Raw genomic sequence first — 17,264 nt, forward strand, 5'->3', positions numbered from 1 at the left:
CAGCTGGGACAGCAGAGCAGCTGGGATGGCAGACGCAGCTGCGCTGTCTGGCCGCCAAGCTGAGACAATGGCAAGGCAGCTGGCAGCTGGCCGGCTGAAAAGGCGCGGCCGAGCAGCTCAAAAGCAGCCTGGACTGTTAGGAAGGACGACCAAAGAGAACAGACAGCCAACCAGAAACTGCAGACCTCAGAACTGGAAAGTGTAGGAGCTGTCAAGTCTTTGGGGCCAAGAGCTGTAGCACTGGGTGCTGTAAAGTGCAGGGGAATCCCAGTAATAAAGTCAGCCTGAAAGCCAGGAGCCGGCCAAGAGCTGGGGAAATCCCTGCTTCCCAGGCCCATGCAAGAGTTGTTAGGGTTTGTAGGGACAGGTGGATCTGTTAGTTCCAGGCCAACCGGTAATATACAGTGAGGCTGTAGACACACACACACACACACACACACACACACACACACACACACACACACACACACACACACACACACACGGTTACAAGGAACCTGGGCACTAGAAGGCCACCTACCGCCGCCTCCCTGTTGCCCAAGCTGCCAAAAACCATCTCTTGATGTGGGTAGACCAGGACACCGCACGGGGACTGAAAGTCACGCTTCGCTTCCTTTCCTGTCCTCAGGTCTGAAGTGAACCTCCTTCAGCCTGCTACATCCTCCCAGCCCATAGCCTCGCTGGTCCTCACCGTCCGTCCAAGCCCTGCCACTGATCTGCCCGCCCTCACCACCCTTCGGGCTTTCTCTGACAGAAGTTAGCGGTCTCTGCAGACTATCAAGTGCCGAGAAATCCCCAAACCTAGGTCAGCCTGAAAATTGGTAGAAGGCCAGAGTCAAGAGCTAGGGAAATCCCTGTTTTCTACCCCTCCACCCCGGACCCCGCAAGCAAGAGTTGTAGGGACAGGAGGATTTCTGTTGCGTTCCAGGACAGCCAGGGATGTGCAGTGAGATTCTGTCTAAAAACAAAACAAACAAACAAAAAAGGGAACAGGACTGTGCAGATGGTCATCTCCCCCGTGAAGCCCCGCGGGTCCGGACGAAAACTTCTGGAAGAAAGTTGCACAGCCCCTGCCGGCTGCCGCGGTCCACGACCTCTAACCCCGCCCACACCGCGCTCCGAGCCTGCGCGTCGGCGCCTGGATGACGTCGATTACCCACGCCGGGAAGAAAGTGGTGTGCGGCGTTTGCTAGTGGTCTTCTTCCTCTGCGTGGCCCGGCACTATGAAGGAAACGCCGCTCTCCAACTGCGAGCGCCGCTTCCTGCTCCGCGCCATTGAGGAGAAGAAGGTGCGAGGCCTCGGTGGCTTTGGGTGTAGACTCGGGTTGCCCGCGGGGTGGATTCTGATGGCCCGTGAATTCGTTGTTCATTTGGCCTGTGGTGCGGTCGTGGTGTGAACTCGGGTGGTTCTCAGCGTGGACTCTGCCCATTCCCCCAGCCTCGGGCCAGTATTTTATCCTGGCCGGTTCCTTTGAGCCTCAACCCACCAGCCCTTGTCAGTGCCAAGGGCCCAGGACCAGACAGACACAGTTGCTGCTCTTAAGTGTGTTAAAAGGTTTGTGATGTTTGCTTACAGCGGCTGGACGGCAGACAAACCTATGATTACAGGAACATCAGGATCACATTCGGAACAGATTATGGATGCTGTATTGTAGAACTTGGGAAAACAAGGTACCACGAATCAGTTAGATAATACCACAGAGGGTGGGAGAATTACATACTGACTTACTCGGGTGTTTACCGAGCAGCTCACAAATACAAACAGTGCTTCCTTTTATCTGATGAGAAATACGTTTCTTTAATGCAAGCCTTTTTAGTTTCCTGGTCACACTTTAACTTTTAACCACGAGTACTTTCCGCTGTATGGATATCATAGTTCCTCATGACCTTTATAAATCACGTTGGTAGCTGACACCGATCACGGAGAATTTGTTACCTGTATGTCTCTCATAGTCTAAAGTGAGGAGTGTAGATCTTGTCATCAGTGAGTCTCAGCTTCCCTTATTGTTGCGTGATTAAGAGATTAGAGATTTCCTTGCTGTCATCCTTTTAGGGATAGCATTTCTTTTATTTCTGCATGAAATCTTACGTTTAAACATTTTATTATTATTGTGTATGTGCACGATTGTGGTGTGCGGAGGCAGCTTTGCACGACTGTGGTGTGTGGAGACAGCTTTGCACGACTGTGGTGTGTGGAGACAGCTTTGCACGACTGTGGTGTGTCAGCTTTGCACGACTGTGGTGTGTCAGCTTTGCACGACTGTGGTGTGGAGACAGCTTTGCTGACCCATGCTGTAATTTCTGCCTCCTATCATGTTGTGCTGTTATTTAGGATTGATTTTTGTCTGTTTTACATTTCATTTTTTTTAATTGAAAGGGCAGTATGTTGAGCTGACCGCTTTGTACCTTTGTTTTTACAGAGTTCTTGGACAGGTTTCCTGTGAACTTGTTTCTCCAAAACTCAATAGGGCAACAGAAGGTATTCTGTTTTTTAACCTTGAACTTTCTCAGATGGCTGCTCCAGCTTTTGAACCTGGCAGGTATCTTGCTTTTTCTTAAGCTCCTTTGGCCGTGGAAGAATTTGACAACAGTAAAGTGTCGTTTTAATGCTCAGAGTTATAGTTCATGACAGTTCATTCTTGTTTCCACAGGCAATCAGATCTCTTGGTGAAGCTGAATCGACTCTTGGAAAGGTGTCTAAGAAATTCAAAGTGTATAGACACCGAATCTCTCTGTGTTGTCGCTGGTGAAAAGGTGGGAAATATACCCCAGATTTTTAACAGTGGCTGCTGTTGATTCAGGCATAAAACATTAGGAAGACTGGAGAGATGGTTCATTGCTTAAGAGCACTGGTTGTTCTTTCAGAGGCTCTGGCTTCAGTTCCCAGCACTTATGTGTCAGCTCACAACCACCTGTAACTCTGGTTCCCGAGATCTAACACTTAGGGTTTTTGGGGGGCACCAGGCATGCGTGTGGCACATACATACATGCAAGCAACTTTGCATACATGTAAAATAAAAATGAACATTTTTTAAAAAACATAGTTAGGTTTTAAATGTTGGGGTGGTTCTATTTATTTATATATTATCATGTCCTCAAATGACTCACATAGAAAAGGTCTCTATTAGTACTTCAAGTATTTGTTTTTTGTTAAAATTAACTGAATTTTACTGGATAAACTGAAGGATTAACTACATGCTTTAATCTAAAAAATATGTGTACAGTGTTAAGTTTTCCAGTGACCGCTGGTCATGCTCAGTTAGGATTTATTTTTTATCTTAAATTCACTTTCAGGTTTGGCAGATCCGTGTAGACCTCCATTTATTAAATCATGATGGAAATATTATTGATGCTGCCAGCATCGCTGCGATCGTAGCCTTGTGTCACTTCCGCAGACCCGATGTCTCTGTCCAGGGAGAGGAGGTGACGTTGGTAAGCTTCCAGGGCTCAGCTGGAGTTGTTCTTACGAACGAGATGTGCAGACAGGAAGTTAGTATTGGAGGCGTGCGCCACATGGTATTCAGATCTACTCTAGTATTTGTTCATGAGAAAAAACTGCAGATGTTCAAAACTGTCCTAAAAATTTCTAGTTTCCTTACAGAAATGTGTCAATAATACCATAACCCAGCTTGGGTTTCTGAAGTAGAACTGTGACCCTTTCTTTGGATTTGACTATTAGAGGATATGGTTGGTTTCTTTTTGGGGTTGAGAGGCTGACAGTACCTGGAAAGGACTGTGAGTCACCAGATTTATGTGTTTTCTTTTGTTCATTGAGCCAAGTAGATAACACAAGTTGATCAGAAATGTCTGGAGGACTTAACTGACAATGTACTGCTAGGCTCTGCTTATAGAGCAGGCTAGAGATAGGACCTAAGAACCTGACCCTCTAACTCAGAGTGCCCAGATGGTCCCAGTGTTGCTCCAGTGAGAACCAGTGGTCTGTGCTGTCCTCTTATTGACTGAGAGAGAGTGTGTGTGTGTGTGTATGTGTACGTATACATTACATGCTAGAATAATGAATGAAAGTGTACTCTTTGAGCCTGAGTTGCAAAGGGAACCATCGGATGCTCAAGTTTTCATAATGGTGTGTTGAGGCCCTTTGCCAGAGCAGAATCTGAAGAGTTGGAGGCAAGAACAGTGCTCCTACAGCAGAAGGAGTGTGAAGGAAATAACAAGAGAGCGAATGTGGTTAGTTTTACATGGAGGTAGAGCAAGGGCTCCCATGTAGCACTGGACAGACTACTAAAAAGGCAATCTGGGATAGAAGATTAGACATAAGATTGATGTTTTATCATCATAAAATAGGAACACAGCTGTCAAAGTCTTATAAGTAATTATAAAAGACATGATTTAGCTACTCACAATTAATAATTTCATTTCTTAGTATTTGATCTCAAAGTGACTTTGCCGACTTAAGAATTTGGCCTTTTCTCTTGAAATAGTACACCCCTGAAGAGCGCGACCCTGTGCCGCTGAGCATCCACCACATGCCCATCTGTGTGAGCTTTGCTTTCTTCCAGCAAGGGTAAGTGTCGCCTTGGCACGGGCTGAAAGTCTAAGTATGTCTAGGAGTTGGATTCTGCTCATTGAAAAGGGTCTCCCATCTCCACTGGTTTTGAGCTGTCTATATAGCTTAGTTGATCTCGCGCTTCTGATCCTGCAGCCTCCACTCCATGTGCTGGGATTACAGGTGTGTACTGCCGTGCCTGGTTTATCTGGTGCTGGGGATTGAACTCAGAGCTTTGCTCATGCTGTAACCCTCTTCCAGCTGAGCTAGGACCTTTCTCCCTTTCTGACAGACCAGGCGTGCTGGCCTCCTGTCTTTGTAAGGGGAAGTCAACAAGACTCAGCTGTTAAAATGCACTTCCCATAACTTTTCTGCTCATAACACCCTTACAGAATAAGAATTTAATATGACACAGTCACATCTGCTCTTCCTTGAACCAGGCCAATGCCTTGAGAATTATATGCGAGCTCTCATCTGAGAAAGTGGGGAAGAGTCGCTGTGGATTAATGGCCATAGGTACTGTGAGACATCGTGGAGTGGGTAGTTCAAGGAGCACATTGCAAATCAGAGCACTCGATTCCTTCAGCTGTCTAGTCTTTTCTTCCCAAGTCCTTGTTACCCTCTCATGGTCTAAAATGGGGAGGCTTATCTACCATGTGCTTCTAAGAAAATCTGGATCCTTCGGTCTTCAGGAAAAAAGAGACTTGTGTGTTGTCTAACTCTTTATTAATGAGCGAGAAGTCATTTCATCAAAGAGATGGTCTAAGCATTAGGTTTAAATATCAGTCTGAACTTAGTGTTGTTTCATTGTAGTGGCCAGAGAAACATACACTCCACGTAACTGAAACTATTGACTTTGCTTCTTCAGTGTTGACCTTGGATGCTAACTTGAAAAACCTGTTGTAGAAACAGCACTCAGCTTCAGATGCGCTCAGTACCATTTGACATTTGTTTCAGAACATATTTATTAGTGGACCCCAATGAGCGAGAAGAACGAGTCATGGATGGCTTGCTGGTGATTGCCATGAATAAGCATCGAGAAATCTGTACTATTCAGTCCAGTGGCGGGATAATGCTGCTCACAGACCAGGTCAGTGCTTTGACAGTGTCCCTGGTAGAGGGCTCTTTTCAGAAGCTCTGTTGTTACTTCATTTGTTTCCAAGACAGGGAAGACAGGGTTTCTCTGTATAACAGCCTTAGCTCTCCTGGAACTAACTCTGAAGACCAGACTGGCCGCGAACTCACAGAGCTCTGCCTCCTGAGTGCTGCAATTAAGGGTGTGTGGCCACAGGGTACCTCAGATGAGTAAGTCTAGTTATGTTAGAATCTGGCTTCAGGTCAGGCATTATGTTCTAACAAGTGGCCATGAGTTGTGCTTTCTTTCCTTGCCCCCTATCTAACTGGAGGAATACCTTAGTTCCCTCAGTGAAGAAAGACAAATATTGCTACTTTTTAAAGTATTAAATGTATACATTAAGAGAAAACTAAGTTTTAGTTTTAGAATTTGATACAAGCAGCAGTGACACTCAAACCGGCCGCATATCAGATTCACACAGAGGCTGTAGATAATATTGTGCCAAGTAGCAGTGTAAGGGAGCTGTTTTCATTCAAATTGTAACTGATCTTTATTGCCTTTGGTCTCCGTGTTTTCCCCTGCTTATGGGGTAGACGGGATTGAAGGGTAAACGTGTAGGCGGATGGTGGGCGTCTGAGATCCGGATGCTCAGTGAGGCTCCTTTGTGTTACTGTCGCCAGCACCACTGGTGCTAGGATTGCAGCCACTGTCGCTTTTCCTGTGGCTGACGGACACAGAAAGGAAGTCTGTATTCCTGAGCCTTTGATTGGTGATCTCTGTGGTATCTTCTCAAGTCTGTTCCCTTAATGTGTGAGACCTTCAGAAGTTAAGGGATTTTCATATTTTTGTCTTAACTGTGTTTATTGTGCCTTAATCTCACACTTGGAAAAGAAATTCTTAAATTATAAAGGTAGAGAATTCATGCCATGGTTTTGGTTTCATTAGAAAAAGCCGTTTAGTTTGTTTTCTTTGACTAACACCCCAAATTTACAAACAGGTTTTGAGATGCAGTAAAATAGCTGGGGTGAAAGTAGCAGAAATTACAGAGCTGATACAGAAAGCTTTGGAAAACGACCGGAAAGTTAGGTAAGTTTAATTCTCACTACTATGTGCTCTTTAAATCCCTGTTTCTAAGGGCTTTTATCACAAGGGCAGTCTTATAATTTCATATGTGGTCTTTTCCTAGTTATTCTCAGTTGTTCATACTAGTACTTAGTTGAGATTTTATTCTAAAAAGTTACAGAAGTGTTTTCTTTAAGTGAACATGTTCTTATGAAAAAAAGAGTCTAATAACTCAAATGAATAGACTGGTTTATAGCTCTACTTGTTACCTTAAGTAACAAGTACCCAGCACTTCAGAGTACTGTCTTGTCCTGTGGAGGTTTAGAGAATACACTCCAGGTACCTAGCAGACAGGCAGCAGAGGTTCACATCTGTCTTGATAACTATGGGAGCGCTCTAGTTTGTTTCCCATTGCTGATGTAAACCACTGACCAAGAGCATTTTAGGAGGGGAAAGGATTTATTTGGCTTATACTTCCAGATCAGTTCACCAATGAGGAGCCTGGAGGCAGGCCTCCTGCTAGTTCATGTAGCATTTCCTCTGGTGAGGGAACTCATCAGAGCTGAGGGGTACAGAGAGACCAGAGGCGTGCTGATTGCTGGCTCACAGGTGCATACTTAGCTACATGTCTTACACAGCACAGGATCACCTGCCCCAGGAACGGTGCCCCTCCTAGTGGGCTGAGCCCTCTTTTATCAATTAACAATCAAGATACTCCTCCACAGATATGGCAGTCTGGTTTGGTGAGGGCCTCCCTTCTTCAGTGACTCTAGGCTCTGTCGAGTTTACAGTTGAAGCTAACAAAGGACAAGTGGTGAAGTTAAGCAACTCTATTTCTCATCTACCAAAGCCTAAGTAGTAAGTTTTTTCTTACTGTCATCTCCAAAACCACTACCCAAACCCCTACAGGAAAGAAGGGGGGAAGTTTGGCTTTGCAGAGTCTATAGCCAATCAAAGGATCACAGCATTTAAAATGGAGAAGGCCTCTGTTGATACCTCCAACATAGAGGAGAAAGCAGAAGAAATTATTGCTGAAGCTGAACCTCCTCCAGAAGTGTATCTTTATTACGTGGTTTATACAGTAACGATGCTTAACCTTTTTTTGTCGTTGGTTTTTTGTTTTTATCAAGGCTATAATGTGCATATTGAAATTTGGTTTGGGGGAAATCATACTTAAGAGATAAATATGCCATATTAAGTTGATAATATGACATCTAGCTTTTCTCAGTTATCTCTAAAAAACAGTTTTCTATTTTAAAAACCAACTTAGAGCTGGGGGATATAGCTCACTGGTACTGCAGTTTTCTAGCTATGTATAAGGTGTTGGGTTCTAGTCCAGTACTGTAAGAAAATACAAATGAAATTACAGCATTCATTTCCCTTTGAGAAACAACTTCAATACTGATAAGACCAAGTTCATTACATAATCTTGAAAAAAATTTATTGCCAATTACTATCAAGTTGATTATTGGTGATGGAACACATGAAGCAGTCTTACAAGAAAATAGCAATGTTTTGGATATTCAGTTTTCTTAACTTGTTAAGTATTTCCAAACCTGTACTGTGGACTCCTGGTACTGCTCAGATAGGAGATGGAATAGAAAACTCTTGGGGTGACCTTGAAGATTCTGAGAAGGAAGAGGAGGAAGAGGAGGGTGGCACTGATGAAGCTGTCATTCTTGATGATACAAAGATGGACACTGGAGGAATTTCTGATATTGGAAGCCAAGGTAGGTCATTCTTTTGGCTTTTACTATGTATTAGAGATAGCTACAGATATAAATCTACATATGTAAAGAGGTATATGTATGGAGATTGTAGGTCATACATAGAGCTAGTTCCTGTCTTGGAAAGTGAAATACTTTGGGATTTAGTGGTATGCTTTGGCATGTAAATGAGTGATACTCTTAAACAATTAAAAAAAAATTACATCTGGCCAGGTGTGATAGTATACATCTCTCAGCACTGGGAAGACAGGCAGGAGGCTCTCTGTTATACATAGGAAGTTTCAGAACAGCAAGAACTAGAGATCCTATCAAACAAAAGTCTACCCATGGGCATTTGAAGGTTTTCCCTAAAGGTCTCATCCCTGCAAGCTGCCTTGTGTAGTTTGACTCAAATAAAAAGCTCATGATGTGGGCCAGAGAGGTGATGAAGACACTTATTGCTCAGTTTGGATCCCACTGGGTGGTTCACAACCTTGTATTCCAGCTCTAAGGGCGCCAACACCCTCCCCTGGTCTGTGGAGCAGCACGTGTGCACTTTCACAGATGCACACAGACCTTTAGTACTATTCAGTAGCATCTTCTGTGGTAAAAGTGTTATTTACGTGCATTGGCTAGGGTGCAGCCACTGTTTACCTACTGAATATTTGAAATGTGGCTTGTCTTGAGAAGCTGAATTTTAAATGAGTTAATTGACCACATTAGTAGCAGTGACTGTCATTTTAGGGTAGAAGCCCCTGGCAAGGTCTAACATTTTTACATTTAGTGTATATGTGCATGTGTGTGCCTGTGGACATAGAGAACTTTAGCTAGAGTTCCAGGAGCTTGTGAGCTATGTAGGTGCTGGGAACTGAACTCAGATTGCAATATGTACTCTGTGGGAGAAAACAAGGGTATTAAGAGCTAATGCATATTCTACCTGTCTTCATAGGAGAAAATTATTGCTGATAGCCTGTTGGTTTTTGTTTTGACAGGGAACCAGTGTTGGTTTAATTAAGTAGATGGGTGACTTTAACGGGATCTGGTAGATGCTGTATAGAATCCTTTGTATCCAGTTGAATTAACCATCACTAGTACTGTACGACTGTCTATTGTCTAGGATTTAGCAAGGTTCATAGATAGCTAAAATAACCAGGATAATGGAGAAGGTAGAGCTTTTCCAAAGCATGTGAACACAGAATGCTGAGAAAGAATACACAGCCAGCCAAATGAGCAAAGGATTAATTTGCATGCTTTATTTACACACATATATAAAATTAATATTCAAAAGAAAAATGGGCAAACAAAACAGTTTTCTACATTTTTCATGGTTAGCCCTGGTAGTAATATACTAGACCGTCCTGGCCTACGTAAGTCCTCTTTTTAAAAAAAAGAAAAAGAAAATACTTACAGAAAACATAAATTTTTACAATTTATGGGGGCGGGGTAAAGATTTGGAAAGAGTAATGCATATGCCTCCAGGTGGCAGAGCTCAAGTGTGTGGGCACAGAAGTGGGAGCGTCAGGACTTGTGATGGACTTTTACTTTTTCGGTATTTTCTTAAGGTGCCCCTATAGTGCTGTCAGATAGTGAAGAAGAAGAAATGATCATTTTGGAACCAGACAAGAAGCCAAAGAAAATAAGGTAAGAGATTTCTGGTTTCTTTCAAATGTCCATAAAAACAGGACCTAGGTGTGTGACAGGACACCTGAGCGTTGCGGTGAATGCTGTGCGTCAGGCAGTGGGCACACAGTGAGCTGTCATTACTTTCTTCACAGAGCGCAGACCGCCAGTGCAAAGGAAAAGGCCCCGAGTAAAAGGAGGAAAAAGAAGAGAGCTGCTAATTAAAGCTAACCTGGTATTTTTGTAAATTATATATATAACTAATAAAAGGCTATTTATTCAGTGCTGTTTAACAGCCCTGGGTAGTTTTTTATTTTAAAACCCATTATAAAAACTGAACTTTTTGATAAATTTTTCTCTTTAACATTATGTTTTGAATAAACTTTCTGTACAACTTTTCTGTTGCACAAAATCTTATTTGTTAAAGTTGATAAATAAAATAGTTGAGTAAACTACCACAGCATACGTAGAACTGAATGGGTCTGGGGATCTCTACATACTTATTTTATAACCAAGTCAGCAATTTGGTTTAGTTGCTTAGAATAGTCAATGTCAGAATTTGAAGATCCATTTCCCTGAAATACTTCAGTTTTAGAATGCCTTTTCCACCCCAACTGAACAGTAACAAACCAAGTTAGCTTTTGTAAGTGACATTATCAGCCTTATTTTTATCTCAAATTAACTTTGACTTGCAAAGATTTCCAAATCAATTTATTCTTAATACCCTGACAGTTGGCAGCACCAAATGTTAACAAAACCCAATTAAAATTAGCCGAATATCTAAGATAGACACATGTACAAAAGATATACAAATTAAAACCATTTAAAAAGCAATGGATACCATAATTTGTCTGTGGCTATACCATTTACATTCTGAAATGATTGTGAAATTAAAACCCAAAATAAAAACTGTCCATTGTGAACTCTGAGTGACTCCCATTCTAAACAAAGGTAGTCTTTCATTCTTACACATTTAGTGTCTCTGGTGGGTTGAGAAGTGAAACACCATGATACCTGTTGAGAAGGGAAGAAAACAAACAAATTTAGTAAACACTGATGTACCCCCAGACTGGAGAAATGCTATTTCTATTTGACTAGACTAATGATTGTAGAATCATTTGATACTCAGAACACATGCACCTGTTCCCTTACCCACCCTAGCAGATGCCCAGGGGGAAATGCCAGGCACAGCAGCTCCCAACATACGATTACTGTCTTGCTGAGGCAGCTGTGGCAGAACAAAGAATCTGACTCTTACTTGGAATGTTTGTACTTTTCCCTTATAGACTGTTGGGCATGCTGTGGTGCTCTGAGGTAGGTCTGGTAAAGATCCATGAGACAAGGCTTAAGACTTTCCAGGGTATATCCAGTCTTTTGTACCAATGATTCAGGCTACAAAGAAAAGACAACCATTGAGTTTTTAGTAACAGCACAGGGCACTGACCACTGCACCTTAATCTTGCACTAATCTTGAACATGTTCAAGCTCACTCCATCTTTTGACCACTTCCGCTGCTAGCAGCAGGCGATTGAAGTAGAGCTTTCAAATTCAAGTTTACAGCTACGCTTTCTGCTCAAACCAAACTAGCAAGTGTAATACGTACCCAGCTTTGTCCTGTGACGGTATAGAGTGCTAAATGAAAGGCAGCTCCAGCAATAAGTGACGGCAAGTACTTTAGGTACGGGTCAGCATCTATCAGACTCAATTCTCCCAAAAACTGGAATGAAAAAGCAAATAGCTCTAAAATCACAAGTTCTATCCTTACATCCTCATCTGTTTTTCCCATCTTTGATGTTCGCTGGTTCTGTATCAGCCCGGGGAGAATTTATTCCACTGTTTTGCTCCATCTTCAGTTTACATTTCTGCCCCCTAATTAACTTAAAACATCTACCAGGATGTTGTCTTTAAACCACTAGTGTTTTTCTGACATGGTTACTTCTGGATATCCACTGGGAAAATTCTCTCCTGGACCTCTCAGTCCCTTTCCGCGAACACCAAATATTTAAGTACCTTACATATAAAAGATACACCATTTTCGTACAATCTAGTGCTATATACCTAGGATATTACTGAATAACTTATAATAATAAATAAACAGCACAGATATAGTTGCATCGTGTGTTTAGGGCTATACTTATCCAGTACATAGGCAGGCACCTTAAATGCCTGTTGGCTGATTTCATAAGCACAGAACCCAAAGAGAGGGCCAACTATATTATGTTTCTTTTGCTAGCTATAGGTTTTTCTGTGTATTGAAACTGAAAATACTTAATCTCTTAAGCAATGTTATACAATGAAACCAGGGCTAATTATAACCTAAAAAAAAAGCCTCATAAATGAACTTACCATTGCTAAGCTTTCAACTTTGCAGTTTGAAGGCTGCTGGTGCAGAAAGTATTGGGTAAGAAACTGATTTACTGTTGGAGCAGCTAAGTCAAAAGCAAGGACTTTCAATACGAGGTGCTCCATTCTCAGGACCTGCTTCTTGGAATAGGTGTCGTCTGTAATATACACAAACTCTGCTACTTCTGGGGGGTATATTTCTTCAAACTTTCTACAACAAAAGAAATTTTAAGTGAGTTTTTTTTTCTTCAAAAGCAGGCTTTGCCCTCATCTAAAATGCTTGGGCTGTACAGACTCAAAACTCACTTCCATCAACCACATTCCCACTGACAGTTGACCATTTCTGGTTGAGATGATCGACAGCCAATCAGCCAGTGAGGGGCCTCAGGTATGTCTCCTATGTGGTCGAGGAAATGATTTGTAAGTTTTCCAAAATGGAAAACAAGGCCAGAGTAGCTGAAAATTTAGATAACCTATGATTTCAGGAAAATAATGTCTTACTTTTAAATATCGCTTTTATGCTCGATGAAGGGAAAGTACTACTTTTCCTCCAGGAAGCACTTTATTGTTTAACCTTCAAAGTTTTGATCTAGCCCATTCAAGGCACATGAAACCCAGATCTAGAAAGTTTTATGTTCTAGGCTAGAAAACAAGTTTCACCCTCTACTCCCAGAAGCCCCAACCTCCTAAAGCCGTCAGTGTTGAAATGTTAAGAGTACAAAATCTAAATTTATTCCCTTCATTAAAAAACAGCGAGAAAGCACTGACTGAGACTCGGGTTCAATTCTCAGCACCAGCAATGGTGGCTCATAAAACTGTCTTGGGATCCAACGCCCTCTTCTGGCCTCAGCAGGCACTGTACACATGTGCCACAAACCACCCACTAAAGTAAGGAGGGGTAGTGAAAATGACTGAACTAAGTAAGTAACTACTTACGAAGCCAGCAGCATAGCAGCAGTGCCTACAAGCTGAAGCTTCCCTCTTAACACAGACATGGAAGAGAGGAACCGGTCAATGTAGTTCACGGCCAAATGCAGGGTCTCATTCTGTAATTTATATTCTTCTCCCACTTCAACTAGCCAGTCCACAAGGATGGCCCGCATACTGTTAGTGATGTCTGGCTGCTTCTTCATATAACCCACTTTGGGTTTACATTTAACCTGAAGGAAAACTCAGCAGTGTTAAATATAATCAGGTCACTTTACCATTCACAAAGATGCTACTGACTTTGTGATACTATAAACTTTAGCATTAGAGTAACTCACTGCTAAATGTCAACATTATCCTCTCAACTTCATCAGTAGTTTTTAATGAACAGTCTTACCTCCATTTCCCTAAGGTATGTGTGGATGTCTTCATGGTAGTCGGGTACTTCATTAACACTCGGTGGCTTTTCGTCTTCCAAGACAATAGACATATCCATAGCATGTGGTGATTCTGCATATGACATCGATACCAAAGTATTTATCTCTCTGGTAAAGCATCAGAGTATCCTATTCTGGTCTTAGTATTTCGGTCTCTAGCTTTAGGATGAACTTAATTCAAAAAAAGAAAATAAATAGACTACTAAGAGGACTGAGAATTACCTTAAGTATCACCTTCCACAAAAGATGAATAGATATGGACTTCCCACAGGGCAGGGAACCCTGATCGCTCTTTGGGCTGACGAGGGAGGGGGACTTGGGAGGGGGAGGGAAATGGGAGGCGGCGGCGGGGAAGAGACAGAAATCTTTAATAAATAAATAAATAAATTAAAAAGATGAATAGATGATACAATGGTTCTGTGAGGACAGAGCAGGTAACAAAATTTTGAAATAATTTTTTTGTCTTGAGAATTGCAAATCTCAGAGGCTGACATATTCAAACCACAATCAGGGAGTGACTAGAATCCGGTAAATGTTGTATTAACAAATGTTAGTAAACTGTAAGGGATTTGGTATTTGTGAAAATAGGGTCTCAGCCAGGTGGTGTTAGCACACGCCTTTAATCTCAGCACTTGAAAGGCAGAGGCAGGCAGATCTCTGTGAGTTCAAGACCAGCCTGGTCTCCAAGAGCTAGTTCCAGGACAAGCTCCAAAGCCAGAGAAACCCTGTCTCAAAAAACAAACAAAAAGAAAATAGGGAGGGTCTCATTCTGTAGCCCAGGCTGGCAATCTTGCCTCAATGCCCTGTGTGCTAGTTACAGGCATGAATCCATTCAGTTGTACTTTTTACCATTTAAATTATCTTTTGAAGTAAAGAATTTCTTTTTTTTCCCCCTAGAGAATGTTAAGAAAAAACAGCCAGGTAGTGGTGGCACATGCCTTTAATCCCAGTACTTGAGAGGCAGGCAGATCTGTGAGTTCAAGGCCAGCCTGGTCTACAAGAGCTAGCTCCAGGACAGGCTCCAAAGCTAGAGAAACCCTGTTTTGAAACCCCCCCCCCCAAAAAACACACACTAAAAAATTTATGTAAAATAAATTATTCCCATACCCTTCTTCCCCATCAGTAGAACTAACTTAAACTAAAGGGAGCTGGGGAAGATAGGCGGCTTAGACTGTGCCTGATACACAGCATGAGGGTGTAGTTGCATTCCCAGCACCACATAGAAGCTAGATGTGTCTTATCTGGAACCCTAAGACTAAGGAAGGAGAGAGGGTCGAGAACAGTCAAGTCCTTGGAGCTTGGCGGTCTGGAATCTAGCTAAACCAGTGACCTCCAGTGAGACTTTTTACATCAAGAAATGAGATAGAAAAATGGTGACAGATATCCCAAAGTCAACTACACCTCCGGTCTCCACAGGTACCAGCACAACAAGCATACCCCTTCCCTGACACTCAGCATAAGGCGGAGAGTGCAACACCTTGACAGAGATATTACACCTCTGGTCTCCATACAGGGAGACCATAGCAACAGCAGGGCTGTCTGCAGCAGCTGTTCTGCCTTCCTTGTGCATCTGACGACTTACATCATATGAGCAGATTGATTTTAAAGGGATGGCAGGTACCACAATGCTCAAAACGGTAGCTTCAAGCAGCACTCTCAGGAGTAGCGTGTTAAGACATGAGTCATAAATACAACTGAAATTTATTCTCCCAGCCAAACACTGATGAGGTCAGATTAAGCATTTAAGATCTAATTAAGATTGATACAGTGCCCTCCCTGCCTGTTAAGGATGGGTCCTTTTGTAGGTCAGTAGGCCTGAGGATTAGCCATGAGATCTGAGAAACCCTTATAGGCCCATTACAGTAATCTTAGCTCACTGTGTTAGGATCAAGTAAAACAGTCTTAGTTGGGCAGGGGGGCGCATGTCTTTAACCCCAGCACTCAGTGAGGCAGAGGTGGGCGGTTCTCTGTGAGTTTGAGGCTAGCCTGGTCTACAGAGCAAGTTCCAGAACAACTAGGGCTGTTATACAGAGAAACCCCATCTAGAAAAACAAAAAGCGACATAGCCTTAACACTGAAAGTATCACTAACCCAATCAAATAACTAATTTCTTAGTTTGATAAAGAACTTTAAGTACCGTATGATGTCACAGGCCTATAATCTAGAAATTTGGGAGACTAAGGCAGGCTGGTGTGAGCTCAAGACTTGCCAGAGCTACAGATTGAGATCCTGTCTCAAAAATAAAAGGCAAAAACCTTACCAAAACTACCATCCATTGGATAATCAAGCGGCACCAGCGGTTTTCTGGCTCCAGGTAAAGAGACAGCTGCATCAAAAGCCAGGGCATCTTCACACTGTGTTTCTTTATGCTCAGCTGGCCTCTTCTGGGTCTCTTCTGCTTCATCCACATGAATAGTAAAGGCAGGCTGTTTACTGTTTGCTTTCCATGAAGGACCAACAGCGACATGTTCATCGTTTACAGAAAGGTCCTTAAGAGGTGCAACCTAAAAAGGAATTTTTGAATAGAATTTTGCCTTATTGCCCTGTGGGTCTAGGCTTTTATTCTTAAATACTCCATTAGGAAAAATAAACTTCTTGAGGCAAAGCCCAGATAAATAACAGTTTGAGTAAAGCAAGATAAAGGGTGGATAAATTTGTCAGTCGTTCCTACAAAGGCTGATCGAATTACAAACTAGTCAAGGCTCTAAGTTTAGGGGAAAGTACTGATTCACAACTTTAGCCCCAGGGTGGAGCGAAAATGCAGGTCTGGCTAAAATGGCGGAATTTACCAAGCAAAATATTGCTTTCTATCCTTCCCCGAAGTGGAGGTAATCTGTGAAGCAGATGGTGAGGGGGAAGGGTTCTGGACCCTATGGCAATGTCTTTCAAAGTGGAGGGAAAGGGACACTGCTGGGCGAAGTCGACACGCGGGGGCATCGCTCGGTATGACCCCGGGCATTTTTACAAAGAAGCCACCACAAGTGTTGAAGGGCAGCATACACGGGTCGGCAAGGCTGGCGGGGCTATTGGCACTGGAAACCCCGGGGCCGTGCAGACTGCAGCCCGACTCCCCCTAGAAGGCGCAGCGCGCTCTCTGCCCCTCTCGGCTGCTAAACCGAGGCCCGCTCCCGCCCGGCCCTCCCCGACCCTAGCCCCCCTTTACCCGCCGAGTCTTGAATCTCTGCTGAGGCGCGTTTCCCCGCGCGTTCCCGGCCTTCAGCGCTATCTGCGCCCGCGGCTGCTGGGCTGGCGCCACTTTCTCGGGGTTGACATTCTCCTGGTCTTCCTGCTGCAGCGAGAGCAGGGCCGAGCCCGCCTCGCGAGCCGACGATCTTGAGCTGCCCGGCATCGCGGCTCCGGTGGGGATCGGTCGGCCGCAGAGCGTGCACTGCGCCGGCCGCTCCCAGGCTCTGAGCGGGACCCTGGCGGCCGACGCGCGGAGCAAACGCTGCGGGCGGGAGGAGCGCGGAGCCCAGTGGCCGCGAGCGAGCAGCGCGCCGGCCGCCGGCTGTTCGTGCAGTTCAAGCAGCGCGCGACTATTGAAATAGACCAATGAGAGCGTCAGGGGCCCGTGACGTCACCAGGAG

At 43.6% G+C, this 17,264-nt stretch overlaps 2 protein-coding genes across 2 annotated transcripts; one reads left to right on the forward strand and one right to left on the reverse strand.

Annotated features, from left to right (window-relative positions):
* The first annotated feature begins 1,148 nt into the window (after positions 1–1,148).
* On the forward strand, positions 1,149–10,368 carry Exosc9 (exosome component 9). The gene is made up of 12 exons (XM_075951071.1): positions 1,149–1,289; positions 1,577–1,671; positions 2,421–2,540; positions 2,652–2,754; positions 3,295–3,432; positions 4,443–4,525; positions 5,465–5,597; positions 6,580–6,668; positions 7,554–7,700; positions 8,190–8,374; positions 9,913–9,991; positions 10,126–10,368. The coding sequence occupies exons 1-12, from the start codon at positions 1,224–1,226 to the stop codon at positions 10,193–10,195; spliced, it is 1,308 nt and encodes a 435-aa protein (XP_075807186.1). The 5' UTR covers positions 1,149–1,223; the 3' UTR covers positions 10,196–10,368.
* Ccna2 (cyclin A2) lies at positions 9,583–17,172 on the reverse strand. The gene is made up of 8 exons (XM_075951073.1): positions 16,841–17,172; positions 15,938–16,181; positions 13,638–13,750; positions 13,250–13,473; positions 12,317–12,524; positions 11,574–11,687; positions 11,229–11,362; positions 9,583–10,984 (listed from the first exon to the last, which is right to left on the reverse strand). The coding sequence occupies exons 1-8, from the start codon at positions 17,024–17,026 to the stop codon at positions 10,936–10,938; spliced, it is 1,272 nt and encodes a 423-aa protein (XP_075807188.1). The 5' UTR covers positions 17,027–17,172; the 3' UTR covers positions 9,583–10,935.
* Between the last annotated feature and the right edge of the window lie 92 nt (positions 17,173–17,264).

This window comes from Microtus pennsylvanicus, chromosome 16, assembly GCF_037038515.1.
Source record: "Microtus pennsylvanicus isolate mMicPen1 chromosome 16, mMicPen1.hap1, whole genome shotgun sequence".
In the NCBI taxonomy this organism is placed as follows: Eukaryota; Metazoa; Chordata; class Mammalia; order Rodentia; family Cricetidae; genus Microtus; species Microtus pennsylvanicus.

Excerpts from the sequence above, each read along its gene's own strand:
- Exosc9 (XM_075951071.1), top strand. The coding sequence starts at position 1,224 with ATGAAGGAAACGCCGCTCTCCAACTGCGAGCGCCGCTTCCTGCTCCGC. Across the intron at positions 3,433-4,442 it reads AGGGAGAGGAGGTGACGTTG|TACACCCCTGAAGAGCGCGA; the intron begins GTAAGCTTCCAG and ends CTCTTGAAATAG. Across the intron at positions 4,526-5,464 it reads TTTGCTTTCTTCCAGCAAGG|AACATATTTATTAGTGGACC; the intron begins GTAAGTGTCGCC and ends CATTTGTTTCAG.
- Ccna2 (XM_075951073.1), bottom strand. The coding sequence starts at position 17,026 with ATGCCGGGCAGCTCAAGATCGTCGGCTCGCGAGGCGGGCTCGGCCCTG. Across the intron at positions 16,182-16,840 it reads AGAGATTCAAGACTCGGCGG|GTTGCACCTCTTAAGGACCT; the intron begins GTAAAGGGGGGC and ends ATTCCTTTTTAG. Across the intron at positions 10,985-11,228 it reads GAAAAGTACAAACATTCCAA|GTATCATGGTGTTTCACTTC; the intron begins GTAAGAGTCAGA and ends CCTTCTCAACAG.